At 44.9% G+C, this 25,912-nt stretch overlaps 1 protein-coding gene and 1 long non-coding RNA gene across 5 annotated transcripts; one reads left to right on the top strand and one right to left on the bottom strand.

The window, feature by feature from the left end:
- Positions 1-82: 82 nt before the first annotated feature.
- BAP1 (BRCA1 associated protein 1) lies at positions 83-18,281 on the bottom strand. 3 transcript variants are annotated; one of them, XM_053377514.1, is made up of 17 exons: positions 18,123-18,281; positions 16,238-16,267; positions 15,987-16,041; positions 15,072-15,204; positions 13,717-13,836; positions 12,915-12,976; positions 12,689-12,831; positions 11,153-11,231; positions 10,497-10,620; positions 9,484-9,631; positions 8,642-8,826; positions 7,453-7,586; positions 5,854-6,326; positions 4,372-4,532; positions 3,693-3,785; positions 3,153-3,225; positions 83-2,645 (listed from the first exon to the last, which is right to left on the bottom strand). In XM_053377514.1, the coding sequence occupies exons 1-17, from the start codon at positions 18,157-18,159 to the stop codon at positions 2,512-2,514; spliced, it is 2,184 nt and encodes a 727-aa protein (XP_053233489.1). In that variant the 5' UTR covers positions 18,160-18,281; the 3' UTR covers positions 83-2,511. The 3 variants fall into 3 exon arrangements, with proteins under 3 accessions (XP_053233489.1, XP_053233490.1, XP_053233491.1); XM_053377515.1 differs by lacking the exon at positions 3,693-3,785; XM_053377516.1 differs by lacking the exon at positions 13,717-13,836.
- A 71-nt stretch (positions 18,282-18,352) lies between these two features.
- On the top strand, positions 18,353-25,812 carry LOC128408190 (uncharacterized). 2 transcript variants are annotated; one of them, XR_008328994.1, is made up of 4 exons: positions 18,353-18,428; positions 18,781-18,862; positions 19,086-19,151; positions 23,357-25,812. It is a non-coding gene; the product is annotated as an uncharacterized LOC128408190 (long non-coding RNA). The 2 variants fall into 2 exon arrangements; XR_008328993.1 differs by lacking the exon at positions 18,353-18,428 and having other exon boundaries at positions 18,481-18,862.
- The last annotated feature ends 100 nt before the right edge of the window (positions 25,813-25,912 follow it).

Here is a 25,912-nt window from a genome sequence, read left to right as displayed (position 1 = left end):
TAAGATGTATAGTGACAAAAAAATTTTGTCTCTATACTTGCAAAAACAGAAATGCAAGTTTTAAGGTCTGATCAGAGAAATCTTCAGATGGGTATACATTTTATTTTCTGACCCAGAACTGGTATTTACAGCACTTGAAACTGACAAAACAAAAGACAGTTGATTCTGTCAACATATAAAAAATAATAATTCTACAGTCAGCATCTGTACATATTTTCAGAGAAAGCAAATGCAGTTCTGCTCTCAGCTGCACTACCATCTCAGGAATCGCTGGGTGTCCTTTCACTCCTCAGCTTATGGTCTTCCTTTGCTTTCCACTAATCATTTCTGGTAGTACAAAAGAAGACTCAACTATACATGTTCATGGAATGAGTTTCAGCAAAAGAGAAATTCTTCCAGAAATCCTATGATAGCCTATGACTACCAGCAAGCATAACCTACAGCAAACTTGCAGGTGGGTCCTGGTCTCTCTCCTCGAATGCTGCTGCATTTACCATGTACAGTCAAACCTCGGTTGTTGAAAGTAATCAGTTCCGGAAGCCTGTTCGGCTTCTGAAATGTTCAACAACTGAGGCACGGCTTCCGATTGATTGCAGGAGCTTCCTGCACTCAAGCAGAAGCCACATTGGGACATTCAGCTTCCGAAAAATGTTCGAAAACCACAGCATTTACTTCCGGGTTTTTGGCGTTCAGAGCCGAATCGTTCAAAAACGAACTGAGGTTTGTACTCGATTTTCACAGGACACAAGAGTAAACCAATGTACATAAGGAGAAGTAGACAAGAAGGTCTCAAGTCGGCTGTGGTGGCAGTAGAGCTGCCATGCTGATTATCCAGCTTGCCAATCTTTTACCATTAAGCCTGCTGCTGCAGCAAAAGACTGGCAATGAGGTAGAACTGGGGGGGGGGGATTGTACACCCTTGCTGGCAAGTAGCAGCAGCAGCAGAGGGTGACTGAATATGCAGCTGTAGGGCTGCTGAGCAGTGTCCACAATCCCAGGTACACCTGCGCACTGATGATCCAACTGTCTCTGCCTTGGCCATCACCCATGCTAAAGGCATAACTCCTCCCTCACTGATCACTGCCACCACTGCTGAGAAAACTACTACTTCTTGCCCTGTCTCACTTTTCACTATAAAAGCATACAAGGAAAACCAATTATCCAACAGTAGCCCTTTCATCAACAGTCTGCTTCCTGTCTGTGCCTCAGAAGTGTTAACAACCCCAAAAAAGGGTCACTTCACATTCACTGGCAGCAGTGAAGGAGCTGCTTTCCTGGGGCTTCTTCCTTTATTTCACCTGCCACATGCATGGAGGAATCACACAGAGAGACCACTGTCATGATTCCTACCCACCTGATTTTTTTTGGTGGTCTAACAGTTCCAGAGAGCAGAGAGAGAACAGAACAAATACCTATGTTACTTCTAGCATATCATGACACTAATCCACCCATTTCAACTGTTTGTCTCAGCATTGTTTTAACTTCATAAAGGGTGGTTTTATGCAGCATAATCTGAGCAAAAGCCAAGGGACTTTCAAGGGGCACCTGAGGCTACAGTTTATCAACCCCCAAGATCAGGAAGGGGGAAATAATCTCGTATGGTTGATCATTCTGATCCTTTTCTGTGCATGGCTAACAAACAGAAAAATATAACAGAAAGCAGCACACACTTCAAGGTATACTCCCCTATAAATTGTGAGTCACACTGTGTCCTTACTTTGGGCACCCACCGCCCATTTCAGAAATTCCTCTCCCTGTTCCTGCAACAACTGAAGAAACCACCCAGAGAAACATTAACAGGACTGATACTGAACTGAAAGACCTTCTGCAAAGGAGGAGCAAAGAAGCCTGACCTTCAAGTGGACAGCATCCCTTCCAATGCACATAATAGATTCCTGGAAAAAGGGTAGATGGCCACCTGTAGTCCACTACAATGATAATATGGCTCAGAAAATATATATATACATTTTAATACAGAAAATAGATAATAGCCTCCCAGGAGAACACAGAGCCATCGGCACTGGCCAGAAACAGTACATAGCCAATTCCTTTCTTGCTGGAAAAACTGAACACAACACCACACCAACTCCTGCTGCAATGCCCTTCTAGAAGGTGGCAGGAATTTGGTTTCTCCTTTTCCAATAATCTCACTACAGAGCTTCTGAAGGATGCCATTGGCTACTGCAAGATATACTGCAGATGGATTTAGGACACTGAGTAGCAAATTCAAGTGCTGTGTTAAGTAGGACCCTCAAGTGGTCCTGGTCCTTAGGGTTTGGAGAAAAGTTACACTGGAATGCCCACATAGTCACCACCATTAGAGGAACATCTACAGCCCATTTGAATGCAGGTGGATTTGCATGTAACATTACACTAACACTGATTATTTGAACAGAGATGTTCAGTGCAAAGCCCGTCTCCTGGGCACTGCCCAGCTGGTAGAGCCTGAAATGTGCACCAGATGACCAAAGTGACAAGCAGTGAACACAACGTACTGTCCAAAGGCTGGTGCTACTGACGCTTGGCTTTATACGGCCGGGAACGTTTCCGCCGGTCAGGCTTCCGCTGCTTGTGGAGACGCCCAATGCTGACCCCTTGCCGCCTACGCACAGAGATGTTCTGTTCAACAAGGCTAGCCAACATTCCTGCAGGAAGAGAGTTTGAAAGGTTAGCTAAAGAGAAACAATTGTTATGCAGTTAGGAATGTTCTTTCCTTTTCAGCCACTTCAAAACACAAATTCTAGGGAAATAGCTTTACCTGCCAAGCAAAAGTCTTGGGACCTTAAACCAAAGATTTATTGTAGCATAAAGGTTGGTGAACTAAAGCTTCCATAGCCAGTCCTCTAAAGATTACAATATTCATCTTTAAGGTGCAATTTAAGACATACTGTCCTTCAAAGTAAACTACACAAGTCTTCAATTCTGTACCAGAGGGCAGGTTAGATAGTCAGGAGCATTATATGCATCACAAGTTCATGATCAGGAATTGTTTAAAAAAGCATGCCCAAACATGGAAATTCTTCAAATGTCCTCTTTTGTGGATAACTGCCTTCAAAGGGAGGAGATTTAGAATCATAGCTGCAGTTTCCAAAATGCAAGTGAAGACCAAAAGAACAGTCCCTGATGCCAGGACTGCTCAACAGGCATCTTACCTTCTTGCGCCAGCATAGAGATAAAGGTGCATATGAATTCATCATAATTGTGAGTTCTTCTCTGGTCATCAATCTAAGGGGAAGAGTCAGTAAGGTGGAAGAGAATTATCAGTTCAGCAGTTATAGTCGAAGCAGTCAAGAGGAAATGTTTGCCAATGTTAACTTTCATGTGGCTGACTGACAATATATAAGTGAATTAAGTCTACTGTATCTTATCCAAAATAAGCTTGGGAAATTATATCCAGTAGTACACCAGTGCCCACAAATGAAGAACGATGGCAAAGCCCCATTTTCTCCAGTTTTTAGTAGATGTATACTAAGTAATAGACAATGAGATTTCCAGCTTCAGGCAAGAGGCACTGTGCAAATATTACTAACCCAGCGAAAAAAGCAGTAGCTTAGCACCATGAATGGACTCCTGGTATGATGTCTTCTGATTTTGCTAGTCTGGAGACTTCTTTTCATATCAGAAACTGTGGTCATGGTGAAGGAAAGTCATCTCATGATTACCCCCCAAGATGAAACACCCTGCTAGAATACCTTGAACTTCTTCCTTTTCTCTACCTCCTCCTTTAAACAGGCTTCATAGTTAGCTATTTCGGCTTCCACACATTTCAGCAGTGCCAGCAGCTCCTGCCAGAGCCAAAACAGGGACAGTATGAACACACCCAATCCCCAACAGTGTTTCATCGGCTTGCAAAGTCAGCAGAAAAAACAACGCACCATCTAGAACAATCTCACATGAAGCACAAAGAACATCTCATAGCTTCGGTGCCAGACCAGGCCATTTTGTAATTCATAGTGTGTGTAGCCCCGGGAGCGGGGGGGGGCGGGTACTCAGTCCAGAAACCGTATTAAGAGAGGCTGCAACGGGGGAAAGTGGTTCTACCTAACAGCAGCAAGGAAGAAGGGGGGGGGACCACCAGCAGTAATGTAGGAAATTAACAAGCTTCAAGGTTTAGTGTTACACAGTCTCATAGACCTTGGACAGTGAAGCAGGCATCCCCAATCCTTCAGCCCTCCAATTCCCATCATCCCTGACCACTGGTCCTGTTAGCTAGGGATCATGGGAATTGTAGGCCAAAACATCTGGAGGGCCGCAGGTTGGGGGTGCCTGGTCCAAAGCATAACTGTGAGGAATCGCAGCATCTAAAACTCATACTACCAATAAGCATCAGCTGTCTTGGGGAGGGAGGGAAGCAGGGGTAGAAATGCTTACTTTAGGAGAATACTTTTCCCCACAAGGGAGATCACCAGACCGACCAAGTCCAGCCTTCTCCTTGCTGTCATTTGCTTCACTTGAGTCTCTCTCTTCTAGTTTGACAGTGGACTGAAGCTCTTCACTGGATTTGCTAGAAGATGAGGAGTTTTTCCCACCATCTGGAATCAGTGGAGAAGAGAGCAAAAAGGAGGAATGCTGCTGGAGAGTTGGACTAGGTGACCCTTGGGGTCCCTTCCAACGCTACAATTCTAACACACAGGGTGGATTCATCTTATTAAAACCATTGTATACCACTTTTCATTTCAAAGAAATACCAAAGTAGTTTACAAAATAAAAAACAGCTGCATATAAGCACAACATAACAATAAAACATCAGCATCAAATCAAGTAGCCAGAAATGCCAGGAAGTGATATTAACATTCAGGAAAATAGACAAATGGTTTAAGTACTTCTGTAGTGTTTAAATACATGTTTTGAGCACACGTCATACTCATATTCCTCCTTCCTTAACTATCCCATACATAGTCCTAGGCCAGACTCCTACTTTTAGTAGTCCAAGGCTGTAGTCACATCAAGTCAACACTGGGTCCTTCTATAGGGATTACTCATAAGCATATGCCTTGCTTCGACACAGTTCACACATGCTTTGGGAGGAGAGAAGTTGTGAAGATTATCTGATAGTACTTTGGCTCTGCTTCCAGAATCAGCAATGAGCCAGACTCTTAGTGATGGAAAAAGGAACTTTCGAAAAAGGAAGAGCAGACCTTTGTTGTAATGCTCTCACCAACAAACTGCAGAAGTTAGGGGAACGTCCACAATACATGTCATATTCATAATCATTGCCCACCAAACCGCAGGTTCATCCCTGCACACAAAAAACCTTTTAAAGGCACCTAGCAAAAAACCCCCCAAAAAACCTGGGCCTTTTTCTTTGTAACCTGGCAGGTTTCAAACCTAAGAGTACCTCTATATGCTGTTTTCATAAACATCATCCCTTTAAAAAACAGGAAAAATTACGTGAGCATTTTAACTTTTCTAAACAAAACCTGTCCTTGCAGTTTCTCCTTCTGAAGTTTGGCAGGATTCATCTCCTTAGAAGAGACTATCATGCCTGCAAATTTCATCCAATTCTGCCCAAAATTAACACATACATAGATGGTTCCTCTTGGGGTGGGGTGGGGTTAAACTTTTAATGTGGCTAGCCTGAAAACTCATTGTCCTATGTTTTTATAAGATGGAAAACTTCCGAACCAGGATTTGAACCCAGAACTGAAATGGATAGCCTCCAAATCACTCTCGACTGAACTGGTTTCTGAACTGAATCTGGATCAGCACACCCCTACTAAACAGCTTTTTGTTCTATTCTTATGCCTTCAGTATCTAACTGGAAACCACCGGTCATTCTCTCACTGCTCATCATAGAGTCAGAACCATCTGCTACAGGAGTAGTTACAGGAGGACACTTCCCCTGAACCTTACCTGTTATAGTAAGTGGGCAGAAAACCCCATCCTCTGTGAGGTGCAGTAAGCCTGTGCTGATGATAGGCCCCAAATCCCTCACAGCTCGATTGTAGCGTATACAGTCCACACGCAGAAGGCTATCCTCCTCCCCAAACAGCACCTTGGAGATGTGAGAGGTGACAGGGCTGGAGGGGCGAGTGGGGTTGGCTGAGCGGATGGGGGAGCGGAGTGGGGAATTGAAGGCACTCCCAATCTCTGAGGCAGTGTCCGTACTCTCATTGCTGGGTGTAGGAGATGGTTGGGAATGGGCAACAGCAGCAACAGCAGTGCCTCCACTGCTGGTCTTGATTGACAGGGGGATGGAGAGATCCTTCTGTGTTTCCTTGAGCTTCTCAGTTAGGACATTAATAGTGTTGGGCTGCAGCATGGAGAGCTGGCCATCTGAACTCCCCACCAGGGGCTCCTGCTTCACTGGGCCCTTCCGCTTGAATCTGTTCAAGATTGGGTAACAAGAAGGAAAGATCAGTTGAAAATGATTGAAGGGCAATAGGAGCAGCAAAGATCAGGCATAACAGGTCTGCTGGAAACAATCAAAACATCGCAGTATTCCATACTCACATGCAGTAATATACAATTTAAAAATGCAGAACACCAGACGTCTCTACTGTAAAGGATTTGTTTGTTTGTTTGTTTAAACCAGTGTTTCCCAAACTTGTGTCTCCAGCTGTTTTTGGACTACAATTCCTGTCATCCTTGCTCACTGGTCCTACTAGCTAGAGATAATGGGAGTTGTAGTCCAAAAACAGCTAGAGACCCAAGTTTGGGAAACCCTAGTTTAAACAATTTGTATCCCACTTTTCACCAGGTAGGTCTCCAATTGGCTTACAACAATAGAATACAGTGGTACCTCGGGTTAAGTACGCCGCAGCTGCACGATTTCTGTTCTCATCCTGAAGCAAAGTTCTTAACCCGAGGTACTATTTCTGGGTTAGCGAAGTCTGTACCTGAACCGTATGTAACTTGAACCGTATGTAACCCGAGGTACCACTGTACGCAAAATTTAAAACAATTAAACATCTGAAATTTAAAATCTCCCTTCACTAGGGAGTGAGGATTCAAATCAAAGCCAAATATGGCAACTGAAAATGCTGGTTTTGAAAAATAATCACTGCATTGAAAAGCTCCCACCCTCTATTCTATGCCTAAAAGGTAAAGGTAAAGGTACCCCTGCCCGTACGGGCCAGTCTTGCCAGACTCTAGGGTTGTGCGCTCATCTCACTCTATAGGCCGGGAGCCAGCGCTGTCCGCAGACACTTCCGGGTCACGTGGCCAGTGTGACAAAGCTGCATCTGGCAAGCCAGCGCAGCACACAGAACGCCGTTTACCTTCCCGCTGGTAAGCGGTCCCTATTTATCTACTTGCACCCGAAGGTGCTTTCGAACTGCTAGGTTGGCAGGCGCTGGGACCGAACGACGGGAGCGCACCCTGCCGCGGGGATTCGAACCGCCGACCTTTCGATCGGCAAGTCCTAGGCACTGAGGCTTTAACCCACAGCGCCACCCGTGTCCCTCTATTCTATGCCTATGGAGGAGCAAAGGGAGAATGAATCACCATTACCTCATGGCGGGATTGGCATTGCAAACTTCCTCCTCCTCCTCATCATCGTAGTCATCCTCCTCATCCGAGTACTGCTGGTGCTGCCGTACTGGGACCCGGCTCCGGCCCACTCCTGCTGCAAGGTCCTCTTCCTCCTGCATTGCATATCAGAACACACCTTAGGAATGCAATCTGGGAGGATCTACTGCCCTCAAAAGTCCCTCATTTAACCAAACAGTCCTTCGCAAAGAAATATCCCAGGCATCATCCAAGCCCTGAGAAACCAGCTTTCTAAGCCCATATCTGTAGTGCCAAATTACCCATTAGTAATTACCCATACGGGCCAGTTGTGTCTGACTCTAGGGTTGTGCGCTCATCTCACTTAAGAGGCCGGGAGCCAGCGCTGTCCGAAGACACTTCCAAGTCACGTGGCTAGCGTGACGAAGCTGCTCTGGCGAACCAGCACCAGCGCAGCACACGGAAACGCCGTTTACCTTCCCGCTATAAAGCGGTACCTATTTATCTACTTGCACTTAGGGGTGCTTTCGAACTGCTAGGTGGGCAGGAGCTGGGACCATGCGATCGGCAAGTCCTAGGCACTGAGGTTTTACCCACAGCGCCACCCGCATCCCCAAATTACCCATTAAAATAGCTCAAAAATGGCAAAAAATAAATAAATGTGATCTTGCTGAAAAAGCTCAACAACAGAAAAAGCTTAACAACCTTTCTGTCTGGGTTTTCACTGTTTGAAATATGGGAACCCTAGATCAGGTCAATGGCCCACCCTGTTCTCCCAGTGACCAACTAGATGCTCATAGAAAGCAGGATATGAGCTATCATGTCCCACTTGCATTTCCCAGCAACTGATATTCAGAGACAGAGATGGCTATTCCAACAGAACACAGCCACGGTGCTTAGTAGCCACTGATAGCCATTTATTCACAACAGGAATGTTCCTACTTCATACCCACTAATGGACAAGCTAAGAGAGTCAGTGGAACTTCAGTGGAACAACCTACAAAGCAATGGCAGCCACCTATGTAGGAAAGCTTTTTTTTAAAAAAAATACCAAACACAAATTCTCATGTTAAAGATTTGTTTCTTTTTGGCATTTGAAAGAAAGCTTGACAACAGTCACTGTCAACTAGAGATTCATAAATCAGAAACTTGAATGAGATACTTGTGTTCAGCATAGCTGCCCTATACTTACTTGCATGGGTGACTTGGCATAGTTGTGGTTATCCAGGAAAGCTGGCAGTCTCTGCACGATAGGGCTAGGGTTGGCCAGTGCCCCATTGATGCTGCTCACAGGTAGCTTATTGCCCAGCTTGGATTTGCTTGGAGGGCTCTGGGTTGATGAAGGCTGATCCTGGCCTCCAGACTCCTCAGTGCTCTCTGGAAAGAAGACCTCTCTTTTATTTTCCCATTTGAGAGCATTTACACTTGCTTAGTGAGTAAATGCATACACCTCCAATGAGACATTTTCAGATGCACTGAGCAAGCACTCCATTCCAGAACACCATACGCTTACCCCAAATCCAACAAAGGCAAACAGAGACACTTAAATCTGATACAAATGCCTACAATTTGCAACCCTGTTTTTGCACTAAGGGACGGGCTAAAGCAGGCATGGCCAAACTTGGCCCTTCAGATGTTTTGGGACAACTCCCATCATCCCTAGCTAACAGGACCAGTGGTCACGGATGATGGGAACTGTAGTCCCAAAACAGCTGGACGGCCAAGTTTGCCCATCACTGGGCTAAAGTATTATTTATTTATTTTGTTTAAATAGTAAAATCAGGCTCTCAGTGGCTTTCACTTAGTGAATGGATCCTTAATAAGCCAAGTTTATTTTATTACATTTCTACCCCACCCTTCCTCCCAAAGGAGCCCAGGGTGGCAAACATCAGAATGATAATACATACACACACACACACACACACACACACACACACACTTACAAACAGTCAAAAACATCTAAAAACATATCCCATTCTGAGCATGGTTCTTTGTTCTCCGCACTCCACACTCCCCTTCTACATTTCCCCATACCTGCTTGTGAGCTCTCGGGGACCAGCTGCACTCGCCCCAGTGGCAGGGCGGTGGGGGGTTTGCTGTTTGCTGACTTTGGCTCTTCAGAAGCCTGGGCCTCCAGGAATTTCTGGGTGTGGACCAGCTCTGGTTGCGTCACACGGATTAGCTGGTGAGGAAAAAATATAGATAGAACAAAGCAATTCACAAAAAGGAAAAAACCCCCAGACACAGAAGGAAAGCAATGAAGTTCCCATCAACATGTCAGTTCCCAGTAAACATGCTTCCTTAATGAAAAGGCCAGCCAGGAGTGGGGAGGAGGAGGATAACCATGTAACCTCTTGCACTATTTATTTATTTCTGCTATTATTGAATTATATGGGGCTGCTGCCACTGCTCACTCTGATCACCAACCCCCCAACCACCATCCTTTCTCCCCCACCTGACCAAACACCCCACTCCCTCTCCATAGCCCAGCTTCCCTCACAGCTCATTAAACGTTTAATGGAGGGAAGGGCGCTTCAGAAAGTGATTTGCCAAACCACTCTCTGAAGTGCTTCCCAACCACCTTTAAACACCACTTTGGCAAAGGGGGAGGGAAACAGTGAGAGAAACAGCTCTCTGAGCCTTCCCCACATCAAACATTACTCCTTCCTTAGCAGCTCACATGGGCTGTGCAGCAACTTACTTGCTCAGCTGCCTGCTGCACTCTTGTACATAATACAAGCCATAATATAGTGTGACACTTACAAACACGTAGTACAGAAAGACTTTGGTTCAAGCAATGATTTAGAAACGATTCATTTTGGTTCCCACCCCAGGCTCAGAGGCCAGCCCACAGGGGGACTTCCCTGAATTCTATACATACAGAAGTCATCTTCCAGTGTTTCTAAATTGAGGGAAAGTGGGTGAAAAATGTATACAATCTGCAGCCCCAGCAATGGTTCAACAACATCAGTCTTGTACACAGACATACAGATAGCCAGATGCAGTCAAGAGAAGAGATTCAATTACTAGGCTCATCCCAAACTTACCTGCTGCAAAGCTTCTAATACAGTTTGCCGGTTCATCTTCAAGATATGCAGCTTGGATTCATACTTCATCCTCCTGTCAGGCACGACTGCCATCAAGTTAAAGCGGATGTCATGATATGGCTCCCTGCAGGAAGACAGCATCAAGTGCTAAGCGCCCCAATTCAAAGTACAGGGTGAGTCTTTTAAAAGAGGCCCCATGGAACATGTGTACTCTGTATCCACAGGGCCTCTTTTAAAGGACTCACCCTGTATTTGCAGCAGTATATTTCCCTCTGTCACCACAATGCTAACATCACAGTGTATGGCACTGAACGGACAAAACTATTGGAGTGCAGGTGCAACATGTCTTAGGACCAGAAGACGGCCTTCCGGAGAAAGCTGAACCAAAGCAGGATCTACAGAACATGAGATCCCAGGAGAAAGACTTGTCTCTTCTGAAGCACACCCTCCTAAGTTATCACAGGATCCTAACTAAACATGACAGCTATGCAACATCCCAAGTAACAGAGGCACTATGCTTCTGAATGACTATCACTTAGACCCATGAGCAGGAAACTGCTAATGTGCACATGTCATGCTCGTGGGCTTCTCATAGGCATCCAGCTGGCCACCATAAGAACAAGGTCTTCCTATGCTATGGCACTTTGATCATTTACCCTGCTGTGGCAAGTCCAATTCTCTCCATGATCACTCTTCGAGCTTTGTCTGTCCATTCCTCCTCTTCTGCCCACGGCCCTGAGAAAGCAATAAAAAGGTAAATGTAGAAACAAAGAAAGAAAAGGTCCCTGCTAACAGATTAAATGAGCTTGAACTGCATACGCAACAGGGAGTGTAAAGGTGGTTCAGTTAAGGCAAAGAAATCCATTGCAAGACCTATCACGTACAACAACCCTTGGGAACGAGCTCACCTGAGCTTCCCATGTGGCTGGCTAGATTCTGATCCATCCATGCTACCTGCAAAGTCAACTTATAAAATAAATGTAATCTGTCTCCCTTTAAGATGTTTATTTCAGCCTAACCCTGAGACCCAGAATAGGTTATCAAATCTAAAGAAAATAGAAACCCAGAAACACATTCAGATTAAAAAAACAAACCACTCCTTCCCATTGTATCCAGGTGCTTTCTAATGCTGTTCTCTTACTCAACCGCTTGCAGAGGTTATCAGAATAAGGCATTTCTGCCCATTCTCTCTCCTCACACCCACAAGATGTAACAAAGTATACCCAGAAATCCTTAGATATGATGTTGCCTCCAGTCATGACTCAGTCCCACTCTTTAATGAGTTCCTCAAGGTACATCTATTTCCTAGGTAAAGGTAAAGGGACCCCTGACCATTAGGTCTAGTCGTGACCGACTCTGGGGTTGCGGCGCTCATCTCGCTTTACTGGCCGAGGGAGCCGGCGTACAGCTTCTGGGTCATGTGGCCAGCATGACTAAGCCGCTTCTGGCAAACCAGAGCAGCGCACAGAAACGCTGTTTGCCTTCCCACCGGAGCGGTACCTATTTATCTACTTGCACTTTTACGTGCTTTCGAACTGCTAGGTTGGCAGGAGCAGGGACTGAGCAAAAGGAGCTGACCCCGTCACGGGGATTCAAACCGCCGACCTTCTGATCGGCAAGTCCTAGGCTCTGTGGTTTAACCTACAGTGCCACCCGCATCCCTAGACCTTTGCTAATTCATAGATTTTACTTTTCCTCCAACCTCTTCTCTTGCCCACATGTGCCAGTCTACATAGATAAGTTTGCAGACAGTTCTGCTATTGTTTATTTTACTTACTGCAACAATTTAATGTATTTCTTTCCTGCCTCACCAGAAGAATTTGCAGAATAATAATACAACAAATACAAAATATACCAAAAAATCTGAAAAGAGCAACTGCAAGCAAATGAACAGTAGGACTAAAACTGCAACACAGCCTCCCTCCTGCAATTCCTGCAGCCAAGCTGGTGCCAAATGTATTGCTCTGTTTTCCTTTGGACCACATCAGCAAAGCCGAGAGGGCTGTTCTTGTCCTCTGGGCAGCCCAGGACTTCCATACACACTTCCCAAGCACACAGGAGATGCACCCTATTGTCTCTCGAGACAGATGGGTGCTGACGACAACATTTTTGATGACTCCAAATATCTTGCAGCCAGACCAACATTTTTAGTTTTTCAGATAAGCTAAGGCACAGTAGGTGGAGTCCCTTACCATGGTCAATGGGATAAACCTTCAGGCCATCCAGCTCAAAGAGCCTCCCCTTAATGGGAACATAGCTGACAAAGTGAAAAGCCTCCATGGTTCGCACCGCACTGATCCCATTCTGTTTCTCTGGCAAATGCCGGGGCTCTGGCCTACCAAAAAACCAATAGACAAGAAGTCAGAATAGATGTGGTCTATTTTGCAGCAAGCACTTTTGTGTTGTGACCCTACTTACCTAGCATGACTGTTGTGGGCCTTGGCCAGTTCTGGGGCATTTCCAATGGCATAGCCTTTGCTCTGTGGGGGGAAACAGAGCAAAAAGATAAGATAGCTTTATTTTCACTAGAGCCCTTTATCAGGCAAGGAAGGCCCCCCCCAAATGCCAATAACCACCTCCCTTCCTGATTGAATTTAGAATGGCATAGCTTGGGCACCACTCCAGCTAGCCAGGAGGACTACTCTCTAAGTAAAATTTACTTAGAAATAATCTGCATGAGTTTTGCAAGACGACTACAACCACAGTTTGATCAGACAATATGGAGATAAGTCCTACTGGCTGGGAAAGACGACACTACAAAGAAAGGATGTTTTATAAAAGCACTTGGGGAGATCAGAAGCTTACAGTGATTTCAGATTTAAAAAGGTAGAGGACCCCTGACGGTTAAGTCCAGTCGCGAACGACTCTGGGTTTGCGGCGCTCATCTCGCTTTACTGGCCGAGGGAGCTAACATTTGTCCACAGACAGTTTTTCCGGGTCACGCGGCCAGCATGACTAAGCCGCTTCTGGCGAAACCAGAGCAGCACACAGAAACACCGTTTACCATCCCGCCGGAGCAGTACCTACTTGCACTTTGACGTGCTTTCAAACTGCTAGCTTGGCAGGTGCTGGGACCGAGCAATGAGAGCTCACCCCATCGCAGGGATTTGAACAGCCAACCTTCCGATTGGCAAGCCCTAGGCTCAGTGGTTTAGACCACAGCACCACCCGCATCCCGATTTCAGATTATCCCACCTAAATGCACCCTGCTGCATCATACCTCTGGACTAAACCCTTTTGTGAACTCCTTCATTCGGCTCAGAGTTGGCCCCAAGTCTACACTGCTGCAGTTCAGGAGGACACTCAACAACGCGTGTGTGGCACAAGAATTGGGGATCAGCTATAAAACATAATATTTACAAACATTTTGAAAACCAAAGCAATGAAACAGTCATCAACACTATGCATAAATCTACCATTGTAGCTATTGATGCTTACAAGCTAAACATATGGTTTTTAATGAATGGTAATGGTTAGAGGTTGCAGTCAAAACTGGAAGGAATCAAAACGCCATAGAATTCAGCTCCCTGATGCAAGGCCCACACACCTCAAAAGATCAACCTACACAAATCAGACCACATTAGTTACAATGACACCCTTATTCAAGAGAAGTTTTGACAGAGAAAGTCACTGAAGTAAGCACACCAAGGTGCTAACAGATAACACCCAGTATATTGACTTGTTTGTCCCCAGTTGTGTTAGATGGTGAGTGAGGAGTGTGCAAGACAGCTAAATCAGAAAGCTGCAATACCTTTGGAATAGTTCAACCCACCAGAAAATAGGAGCCTAGTAAAAGATGTTTCATTTTCAGTATATTCTTCTGAATCATTTCCATCTTCAGCATAAATCATGCTGAAAGTATATATTACAAGCAGATCTGAACATGCTAAGCAGAGAAAGAATGTGAGCTTTATAAAGGAAAACTTGAAGAAGTTATAGAAATTTGACTTACGCTATCAATTCAATTATACGATTTGGTGGTTTTTTTGTCTGCAAGTTTCGGATTTCAGTGAATACTTTAGGTATCTAGCTAAGAAACCAGCAGATACACAAGGAGGGAAACATACTGGCCTGGTTCTGTTATCACAACCTTAGTTGATAAACCATGGGGATGTATTTTCTGAACCAGGCCACAGTGAAGGGCAGTTTTATGGAAATGGACAGACTAAATAAAGTAATAAGTTAAGTAACTGAAGGTAAGTAAGAAATTGTGATTATGGCAGGCTCTGGGAATTAATGAATGAATACCAACACAAGGGCTGGAAGGTGAAATTCCCTACTCTGAATATGAGGATGCTCTATTCTGTAACCAAGTTATGAAATAAGACTTGAAGCCTTCCACCATGGAAGACCATATCCCTGATCTCAAATTGGCTGTAGTCAACTGTGGTCACTCAGTGATGAGGAGTTGACATTCTGGACATACTCAAAAGCAATCTTCTTGAACAGTAATTCACATATTGCAGATTGGATCCTGGGGATTTGCTTTCAGTGCCAAGTATTAGACTGGCTCACATTAAACCCTATCTCTACCCAACTGGGGAGATCTTTCTTTCCTCATCCATGTCAGCTCACCTGATGAGCAAAGAACATATTATTGACAATGTCATCATCAATCACTGATGTCTCATCTACCAGAGTTGAGACCTTCCGTCGCGATCGGCGCTCTTCAATCCATTTGAAAAGGAAGATGAACCCATAGACTGGCCTGAAGAAAAGAATGGAGACAGCAGGGCACCAATGAAGCTGCATCACTTTTGAAGCATTTCTTTCAACAGTTCTCTAGTCATTCACACATGTCAGCCTAAGAGCTTCAGTCATCTAAACAATAACTATAGCTGGTAAAAGCAGTGGGGGGAGTAGACAAAGTCAACCATACCACATTACAAATCCCCATTATTGCATCATTCCTGATACTCCCAAATAGCGATAGCGACCAACTGAAATAGCTACAATCTAACATAGACCTTGGGTTGTATTCAGCTAACTTTTACTCCAAGTAGACCCATTTGAATAACTGGACCCATGTTAGTAATGGTCATTAATTTGAGTAGGTTTACTCTGAATGAAAGTTAGTTATCTACATTTAATTGTCTATGCTTTACTCACTATTTTTGTACTACTTGTACTGCTACAGCAGTCTTGTATTTAAACACTAACCTGGTAGCCATAGCTGATCAGGAATGCTGCTATCTTCTAAGAAGGCTAGTAACTTGTATGTGCTTATTTACATAGTTGTACTGCATTACAGAAGGTTTGGCAGGGGTGGGAAACTAGATCTATTTGGTGGGTCCAATCTTTATCTCCCCCACAGACCACGTTTGAGAGGTGTGAGAGCAAAAGCACAGCCACAAAGCACTGTTTATCCACTGATTGCCAAGCCCTTTGCTAAGCACTTATGGCTGAGCCAGATCTTTACACAATGATTATTCACAAACATCAGAAGGATATTTTGCCTTTCTCAAATCAATATAATGATTACTAACTTACCCTTGGCATTTGCTCTGTAAATCATAGATTTCTTCAACTTGCACCCCCTTAACACCTACAACAAGATATAGCAGGAGTCACCATGTGGGAAGGAGCAGTCAAGGAATATTAGCAAGGTGATATCCAATGTTAGTCATAGAGTAGTCCAAATGAAACAAAAGGAATTAACTCAATTCATTTATTTCAGTGAGGCTACTCTGAATATGACTAACATTCAGTATCATTCATAGACTACCAGTTGCCATACTCACCAAAATCCTCTACTAATAGAGTGAAGAGCCCTACAAAAGAATACAAGACAGAAAATTACTTACTGACCAATTCATGTATTCTTCAGAAAGAAACTTTTAGCATTTATTTCACTATGAATGTTAAACGCAAAATCAAGACTAGAAATTATTTAGTCATACTACTGGGCACATTCATAAAGAATTCAGATGTGTAATATTATTTTTCACTTTTATATCCCACCTTTTCACCAAAGCATTCACATTGATGTGGATGGATGAGAGAACAAACCTGTGAAGGTTGGTTGGTAACTGGTGCAAGGTCACTTGTAGAGCTTTGCAGCCTGAGTAAGGGTACAAACCCACTTCTCATCAGCACAGCACAGGTAAAGCACAGGGGCTGAGGGCCAGAGGGCTGGCTAGCTGGGGACAATTTCCAAAGTCAGATTGGATTATATTCTGAGCCAATCTATTTCTTGTTGGTTTGTTTTTTAAAGTAACTCTGGTTAATTTTTGAGCCAATCTAACACAAGCTAAACAGTGCAATAATTGGGACACATAATTTTTTTCAGCTGTGGTGAAGTATACACTAGCTTGAAAAACAGACAGCATATACATGTTAATAATAAGTCTTTCCCCTGCAGAAGGCCTCAGCTGTATTGTATAGAAAGCATCTATTGTTACAACAGTGTTGGCTGTTGTATTCTAGCATTCCACATTTCCAGAAAAATATGCTTCAACCTTACATGGTGCATCCTTCTAATTGGTTGGAATAAGGTACATTTCAAGCCTTACTCTCACTGTTTGTTATTAAGTATTTAGACTTCTTTCACATGAATCTGACAAGTAGAGTTGGATTTGTAGAAAGACAAAGACATGAGTTTTTTTATTTAGAAATGTTTATAAAGCACTTAATATTTTAAAAATCTAAGTCGTGTACCATCAATCAGCCTTTCTCAACCTTGGGCCCCCATATATTGTTGGACTGTAACTCTCATCATCCATAGCTAGCAGGACCAGTGGTCAGAGTTGATGGGAGTTGTAGTCCAACACCATCTAGTGACCCAAGGTTGAGTACAGCTGGCTTAAAGGTACCAAATATATAATTTAAAAAGAACAAAACCTACAAAACAGTAACGGAAAAGCGCATAAAATCAAATAAAACAGAAATCCAAAGAGTTCAAGCTTGTAAAACAGGGTCCAAACTTATGGGTCAAGGAAAGCCTGGCCAAAAGGATAAGTCTTCATAGGACATGAGAACCACATGATGGCTGCTGCTTCATGTGTGCCAGAGGGAAGGGCATTCCACATTACAGGGGCAGTACAACGGCATAAAAACGTGCCCTGTCAAAATGATGATAAAAGGGCTCCATTCAGCTGAAGGGCATACACATACGCAGACCAATATGAACCTGGTTTTGGACATCTCCAAATATGCCACCATCTCACATCCAATGTTATGGGACCTAACTTGCCTTGCTGCCCACTTATCTTGGGCAACCACAAGGCAACATATCATCAGGATATAAAGTCGCCTGCCATTGGGTGGCACAGCATAGACATTGCATGCCCCAACTCCTCCTGATGAATCCCCTTAGAAGTTATAGCACTGCCACACATAGGGACAGCCCAATTTTACCGCCAACCTCTCTCTCGCTATCAATGCACTCCACAAGAACAAGCTTTTAGCCACCACCCGCCTTAGCCAGGTATCCTAGCCCACCACCCTCCCGATTCCCAAGTGGAGGGGGGAGAGAAGCAGCACATCTCCCTCCCCCTTCTCCGGGTCCACCCACCCACCGCCCGCCCCCACCTCTTCATTGCCCCAACCTCCCCCCTCCCCTCCCCGAGGCCTCCCCCTCACGACCCCCCGGCGACCGCGGGGTGGGGGGCTCCCCTATTCACTCACCAGGGTCGCTCTCCAGCTCCAGCCAGCCCTTATTCATCTTCCCCCTGGGTCAGGCCCCAGCGCCATGACCGGCCCCAGGCCCTTCACAGACCCACCTGCCCGCCCACCTCCAGCTTCGGCCACCCGCCACCGCCCGCCGTTTGAGAGGCTCCAATTTCACTCCGCCGCCACCTACAACAACAGGACCCCCCACGCTCACGGCGCCGCCTCTTGAAGACGTCATCTCGGCGCGACTCGAGACGCACAGCGCCCGCCCCGACGTAGGAAGAGGGAAATGGAGCGCGGCGAAAGATAAGTCGCGACGCAGTAAGAAAAGTCCCGGGCGGAAAGGGTTGGAGGTTTCCGGTTTGGGCGGAGTTTCAAGAGCTTTGAGCCTGCAGATGTGCTGGCGAATTCGGTTAGATAAATAATTGAGTGGGGGCGGGGGGGACCGTTGCTACTGGTTTGATTTTATTATATATTTTGTGTTCTCGTTTTGTATTTCTATATTTGTATTTGTGAAGTTCTGTGCTGTGATCTTCGGGCGAAGGGTGAGATACAAATCTAGCAATAGATAAAAAACAAATAAACTTTAAGCTGTCCTGAAGCGGTGAGGATACGACTCTGGGAAGCAGCCCGCCACTACTTTGCATATTTCTGTGTCTGCATTTCTCCCTAGCAGTCGCAACCTTAAGCGGGGAATCGGTTCAGCTTGCGGCGGAAGTCCTCTGCATGCCTAGCCAGAAGCAAGCCTCCACGAGGTTTGAGAGTACAGTGGTACATCGGGTTACATACGCTGCAGGTTACAGACTCCGCTAACCCAGAAATAGTACCTCGGGTTAAGAACTTTGCTTCAGGGTGAGAACAGAAATTGTGCTCCGGCGGCGGCAGCAGGAGGCCCCATTAGCTAAAGTGGTACCTCAGGTTAAGAACAATTTCAGGTTAAAAACGGACCTCCGGAACGAATTAAGTACTTAACCCGAGGTACCACTGTACTAATCCTCGCCATGGCTATTCGGGAGCTCTGCACCCAGTAGGAATTGCGCCCAGGTAATGGGGGTTGAGGTTGCAGATGTGCCAAGAAGGAAGCCCCGCCCTGTGTAAACGTGCATAAAAAGGTAAAGGGACCCCTGACCATTAGGTCCAGTCGTGGCCAACTCTGGGGTTGTGGCGCTCGTCTCGTTTTATTGGCCGAGGGAGCCGGCGTACAGCTTCCGGGTCATGTGACCAGCAGGACTAAGCCGCTTCTGGCGAACCAGAGCAGCTCACAGAAACGCTGTTTACCTTCCCGCCGGAGCGGTACCTATTTATCTACTTGCACTTTGACATGCTTTCGAACTGCTAGGTGGCAGGAGCAGGGACCGAGGAACAGGAGCTCACCCCATCATGGGGATTCGAACTGCCAACCTTCTGATCAGCAAGTTTAACCCACAGCGCCACCCACGTCCCTGTAAGCGTACATAGGATGGCGGAATTAAACTGATGGAAGTGTGCACAAACCAAGTCACGTCTCAACTGGAGTAATGTGTCCTCGTTGGAATATAGACAAAAAAGAACAGGTTCATGGGGGGGCGGGGTAATGAAGACAGTCACCAATGCAGAACACAAATCCTATGAGGAAAGGTTGAACTGACTGATTATATTTACCCTGTAGAAGGGAAGGCACAGGTGGGGTATATGATAATGATAGCACTCTTCTCGTTACCTGAATGGCTGTCGTTATAGAACTAGAGGGCAAAAGACTTATTCTCTGCTGCCCTCAAAGGCCAGATCTACTAAGCTTAAAGGGGCACGAGATTACTTTTGATGGAAAGAGCAGTTTGACAGTTGAACCAATTACCTAGAGAAGTGGTGGATTCTTGCTTCAAGGAGAGGCTGGGGGATTTCCCAAGAATAAACTATTTTATTTTCAAGAATCCGTGAATACAGTAATATATTTTTTTTCTTATCCTTGGGCAATGGGAAAGAATTTGATTTTGAAAAGGCTACTTTTTTTAAAAAAATAAAAACTAGTGATGGGACCATTTCTAGCGCAGGATTGCCTGCATGCATCAAGCAGGGGCGTGGTCTACAAAGCCCCCTCCACCCTTATGGTTATCCCTTTTTTGGATCAGGGCCCTCACAGACTGCAGAACTCATGGGCCTGCTGCACATCTAACCATTTAAAATATTAAGTCAGCCCTGTGGTACTAAAGATTGTGCAAGTTTATTTGTATTTGCTTCCCCACCCTCTGTCCCATTTATCCAGGAAGATAACCAAGAAGATTTTTGAACTGGAGGGCACCAAGATGATGAAAAAATATGGCAAGAAACTGAGCATCAGTAAGCCACATGAAGGCAGTATCCCCAAAGATATTTTGTCAAATAATCAAGGGCCTTTTTCCAGCCCTTAAACTGTTTTTATTTTGTTTTACTTTGGTGTGTATTTGTGGTTACCTGTCCATCTGTCTGGAAAGGTAGCAGCCGTTCCTTTGTACAGTGGTACCTCAGGTTAAGTACTTAATTCGTTCTGGAGGTCCGTTCTTAACCTGATAGTGTTCTTAACCTGAAGCACCACTTTAGCTAATGGGGCCTCCTGCTGCTGTACGATTTCTGTTCTCATCCTGAAGCAAAGTTCTTAACCTGAAGCACTATTTCTGGGTTAGCAGAGTCTGAACCTGAAGCGTATGTAACCTGAAGCGTATGTAACCCGAGGTACCACTGTAATCATATACCAGGGAAGAATTTACTTTTTAAAAAATGGAAGGGGGAGTTATAAAATCATAGCAGAAAGCCAAAAGCCACACATTACCATTTACTCCATCTTCAGTGTGCTCCCACCACTGGTATTCAAAGCTGGGTGCACATGAAGTTAGCTACGATCTACATGTCATCCATAGTTTCTTCAGATTTACTTCTGTTTGATGCATTTCCCCTCAAGACAGCTTCCATTCAATTTGAAAACAAGCCATGATTAATCTGAAGTTTGTGCAGGTCAAACAGCTGTTGCTCATGGGCAGATGACAGCACGTGCATAGATGTCAGCTTCCTTGAATAGGAGTTTTTGGGAGTTGCAGGTGTAGGAAAATAAAGCAGATAATGTGCATCAAGTGAAGACACCTTTGTCCCCTGCGTGGCACATACTGCACGTGCAAATGTGACTTGAACTGCAGTGGGGGGAAATGATCTCGCTGCGTTTTAAGCCACTAATGTGTATATACCCTTAGTGACTAATCCAGTCCACCTGCCTGGAACAATCTATCACACTTTATGTGAAAATCTGTGCATTTTTAGAATCCCACAAATCCTAAGAGAAGAGCAAATAGCTCCAGTTGACTTTCAAGTGACCTGAGCTACATACATTAGTTTCATAGGAGATGGATCATAAACAGAATTTGCAGGGAGCATAGGTTGGTGAAAAGGGCACCTACATACTTTATGCTGGTCCTCCCATATTCTTATAACCACATAATCAACTATCTTACATATAGTGGTTACTTTTGTGGCATGGCAGCTGCACCTGACAAATGGTTTCTTCTCCACAACATATGCAAGTCAAGCCCAAGTCCACCAACAACAGGGTACCATACATGGAACACTTCCCCCCCCCAATCCTTTGATGCAACTTACCGTATTTTTCCCTCTATAACACGCAGATTTTTTCTCCTAAAAAGGAAGGGGAAATGTCTGTGCGTGTTATTGAGCGAATGTGTGGTCCCTGGAGCCGAAAAATCAGGCAAAAATCAAATCGAGCTTCACGGAGAAGGGAAACCTGAAAAGAGGAAGTGGCTACTTTCCTGCATTCTGCCTCAGGGTCTTACTGCCCACCCTCCTCTGTTTCCTTGCTGTGTTTGCTGAAACGGAACAAAGAGCAGGGAAAGCCCCTCCCCTCCAGGCAAGCAGAGGGGAAAGCAGAGTGTGTTCCTTCTAATTCCTCTCTGTGCTCCGGTGCTGCTGGGGGAGAGGGAGAGAGAGGGGGGGGGGAGGGAGAGAGAGGGGGGGAGGGAGAGAGAGGGGGGAGAGAGAGAGACAGAGAGAGAGAGAGAGAGAGAAAGAGAGAGAGAGAGATGGCTGGCTTGGGTGGGGGGAAACTTTTGCCTTTCTTTTCTCCCTTCCGTTAAATCCCTCTCCTGCATTCTTAGCCAGCTGCTTCTCTGCACACCCCTCTCATGTCCCTTCTTTGTTTTTCCTTCGCTCCCCACTTAAAATGTGGTTACAAAGCATAGATCCACATGGATCCTCAGGATCTTTGCATTGGGTCACCCCAAATTCACCATCAGATCACATAGCATGTCCATGGCTACAGCCTGCACCAAAAAAATCACGCACCCACTGTTGCCTGGGGCTGCAATGGTGCAAAAATGTGGTTACAAAGCATGGATCCACAGGAATTCTCAGGATCTTTGCATTGGGTCACCCCAAATTCACCATCAGATCACATAGCATGTCCATGGCTACAGCCTGCACCAGAAAAATCACGCACCCACTGTTGCCTGGGGCTGCAATGGTGCAAAAATGTGGTTACAAAGCATGGATCCACAGGAATTCTCAGGATTTTTGCATTGGGTCACCCCAAATTCACCATCAGATCACATGTCTGTGGCCACAGCATGAAGCACAAAAATGATACATCCACTGTTTCATTCAGAATGTTTTTTCCCTTGTTTTCCTCCTCTAAAAACGATGTGCGTGTTATGGTCAGGTGCGTGTTATAGAGCGAAAAATACGGTAGGCTGAGGGATGGTGACTGCCCCACAAGCATCCAGTGAGTTTCATGGCTGAGAAGTGTTTTGAACCTGGGATTCCCCAGGTCATAGTCTAGTGCTCTAGCCACTAGGCTATGCTGGATCTTACCAGGACTCAACAGAGATGAGAGAAGTGTTAGTTATGGCAGACAGGAGCCTATGGGTTGCATCAAACTAAGTAGGATCAGCATAAGGTACAGTCCTGCGCTTCCATATTGTTATCCATCCAGCTTTGTAAACTCAGGGAAGTCTGCATAGCAAATAAATTGCCATGACATAGTTACTGCGCATGAAGCAACATCTCTGATCTCAAATAAAGGACTGCATCTCCAAATAAAAGTATCCCTTTAAACAAAACAAACAATAAATAAATTTAAGCGAGGAACATTTGGTAACCATTAAGCACGGACAATCCATCTATATTAAGGGTGCCTTGTATCTGCTATTGAGTCACCGAGTCTTGACAGCAGGCTGTGATTGCAGTTACATCACAATTGTCTTTCTACTCTCCACCCCCGATATTCATTGCAGATTTCTGTGAAAACTTCCTGATGCCACAAGCGCATGTTCCCACACAAGTAAATATTATTTGCGCAACGATTTGGACGGCGTGCTAGGAATTACACACACAGCATTGTGAAATAAATCAGCAGTTGCATAGCACGAGACGGGGAGAAAACGCAGCCTTAATCATCACGTCTTGGCACTGGCAACGTGAGGGGTCTCTCTTGCCAAGCAAGCAGAATCCCCATTGGAGCTAACAGCTGCCAGGGCCGTGCTGAACCAAGTCTTCTCAAAGATGCAGCTGCTTAAGAAAATCCCAGAGGAGTTATTTGGGTTGCCTGAAAAGCCATAAGTGATCAGGCCCTTAAAAGTAATGTGTTTGTGGATGTGTTGCACAACAACATGGAAGCCACCATAGTACACAGTGCATACAGCATACAAAGATTATTTGATGAGATCAGGCATATCCACAAGATTGCTCAATTTCTGCAAAAGTTTGATGTTATGACAGGAGAAGGGAGGCCCTAAAAAATCTATATCTCAGGTGTTAAAAGCCCAAGTAAAGAGATGTTCCTTCAGCATCTGCCAAAAGAAGAAGAGGAGGAGTTTGGATTTGATATCCTGCTTTATCACTACCCTAAGGAGTCTCAAGGGACGCAGGTGGCGCTGTGGGTTATACCACAGAGCCTAGGACTTGCCGATCAGAAGGTCGGCGGTTTGAATCCCCACGACGGGGTGAGCTCCCGTTGCTCGATCCCTGCTCCTGCCAACCTAGCAGTTCGAAAGCACGTCAAAGTGCAAGTAAATAAATAGGCACCGCTCCGGCGGGAAGGTAAACGGCGTTTCCGTGCGCTGCTCTGGTTCGCCAGAAGCGGCTTAGTCATGCTGGCCACATGACCCAGAAGCTGTACGCTGGCTCCCTCGGCCAATAAAGCGAGATGAGCGCCGCAACCCCAGAGTCAGTCACGACTAGACCTAACGATCAGGGGTCCCTTTACCTTTACCTTTAAGGAGTCTCAAAGTGGCTAACAATCTCCTTTCCCTTCCTCCCCCACAACAAACACTCTGTGAGGTGAGTGAGGCTGAGTGACTTCAGAGAAGTGTGACTAGCCCAAGGTCACCCAGCAGCTGCATGTGGAGGAGCGGGGAAGCGAACCCGTTTCGCCAGATTACGAGTCCACTGCTCTTAACCACTACACCACACTGGCTCCCATGTATAATGAAGCTACAGTATATAACGAAGATGCCAGATGCACCTCTGTGAGGAGGTAGTGCCATAACTTATGGGTTGCCACCTAGAATGTCCTCTTCTTGTCCACCATTACCCCCAAGCTTCTGAAGGCAGTGAAAGAACCAAGAGGGCTTCCTCTGCCGATCTTAACACTGAAGGAGGTCTGTAGAGAAAGAGGCAGCCTTTCAGGTATTTCCTCACTAGATGTCTTTCTCCTTCCATTTTCTCCCCTGAGTAGCACACCATCTTCTCATGCCATCATTCTACTTCTATGTTATACCCTCCAAGATTTCTCCAATGAAAATAGGGATGTCCCATTCTGAATATTAGTTCAAAATACATTTGTACAAGCAAGGATGGAAGAAACTGGATTATAAATATGGAATATAACATTAAACAGAACTGTGTGTAAAGAAAGGAAAAAGGGAGAGAAGCTCTATTTTGCAAAAGGTTTATGATGGAAACTTGGAGCTGACTCTTTCCCATCCTTTATTATTTTCAAAGTGAACTGAATTACGCTAAGAGGACTTGGGATTTAATGTAATTGGAAATATAATTGCTTATATATCTGCAGTTGGAAGGAAGGATGAAAGGAGTCCGTGAACTGCCAAGGAACTGATAGGGTTCTTTGTTGAGTCATCTGCAGTTCGACAGACAGCTCTTCTTCCCAAGCTGAGAGGAAAAATTGTGTCAATAGATAGTATTTACTGAGACAGTGACTTTTGCAGCTCTTGTTAAAGTTGCAAAACAACAAAGCATGGGACGGAGCAACGGAGAAATTTCTGTAACTACAATTGGATATCACCTCCGCCCAAGGCATGATGGATAACACCAACAACCGGGGGAAAGAAAGACATAACATCTTACAAGGACAGGAGGAAACACAACGGACAGAATAATTGCCACACACAGGAAGAACAAGGATATAATCTGAGTTCCTCACTTGTAGTTTTATAAATCATTTAATGTGCCAACATGAATAGAAGTTATTAATATTGCAGTTGTTGTATGAGGGACTATTGTTATGACCAGAAGGTAATTGAAATCAATAAGATTTTGGAACACAGAAATAAAGAAAATCATCAAATCTGGTACGCGGGGGGCCACTTTATCTAAATTATATAATTCAGTATTTGAACGATCAGTATTAATTGTATTATAAATTGGTATTGTTATAATGAGGCTATGATTGGACTGTAATTGAAAACAAATAAAAAATATTAAAAGAAATTAAAGAAAATGATCTTATGCACCAGATGTTTTCAGGGTATACGCATCTTGAGAATGTATCAGTGTCCCAAAATGGAGCGTGTCAAGATCTGCAGAGAATGGAGGCATTCTCTACTATTTTG

Source organism: Podarcis raffonei, chromosome 2, assembly GCF_027172205.1.
Source record: "Podarcis raffonei isolate rPodRaf1 chromosome 2, rPodRaf1.pri, whole genome shotgun sequence".
NCBI classification, from domain to species: Eukaryota; Metazoa; Chordata; class Lepidosauria; order Squamata; family Lacertidae; genus Podarcis; species Podarcis raffonei.
The sequence above is the reverse complement of the archived record's forward strand: the minus strand, read 5'-3'. Positions and strand labels throughout refer to the sequence as shown.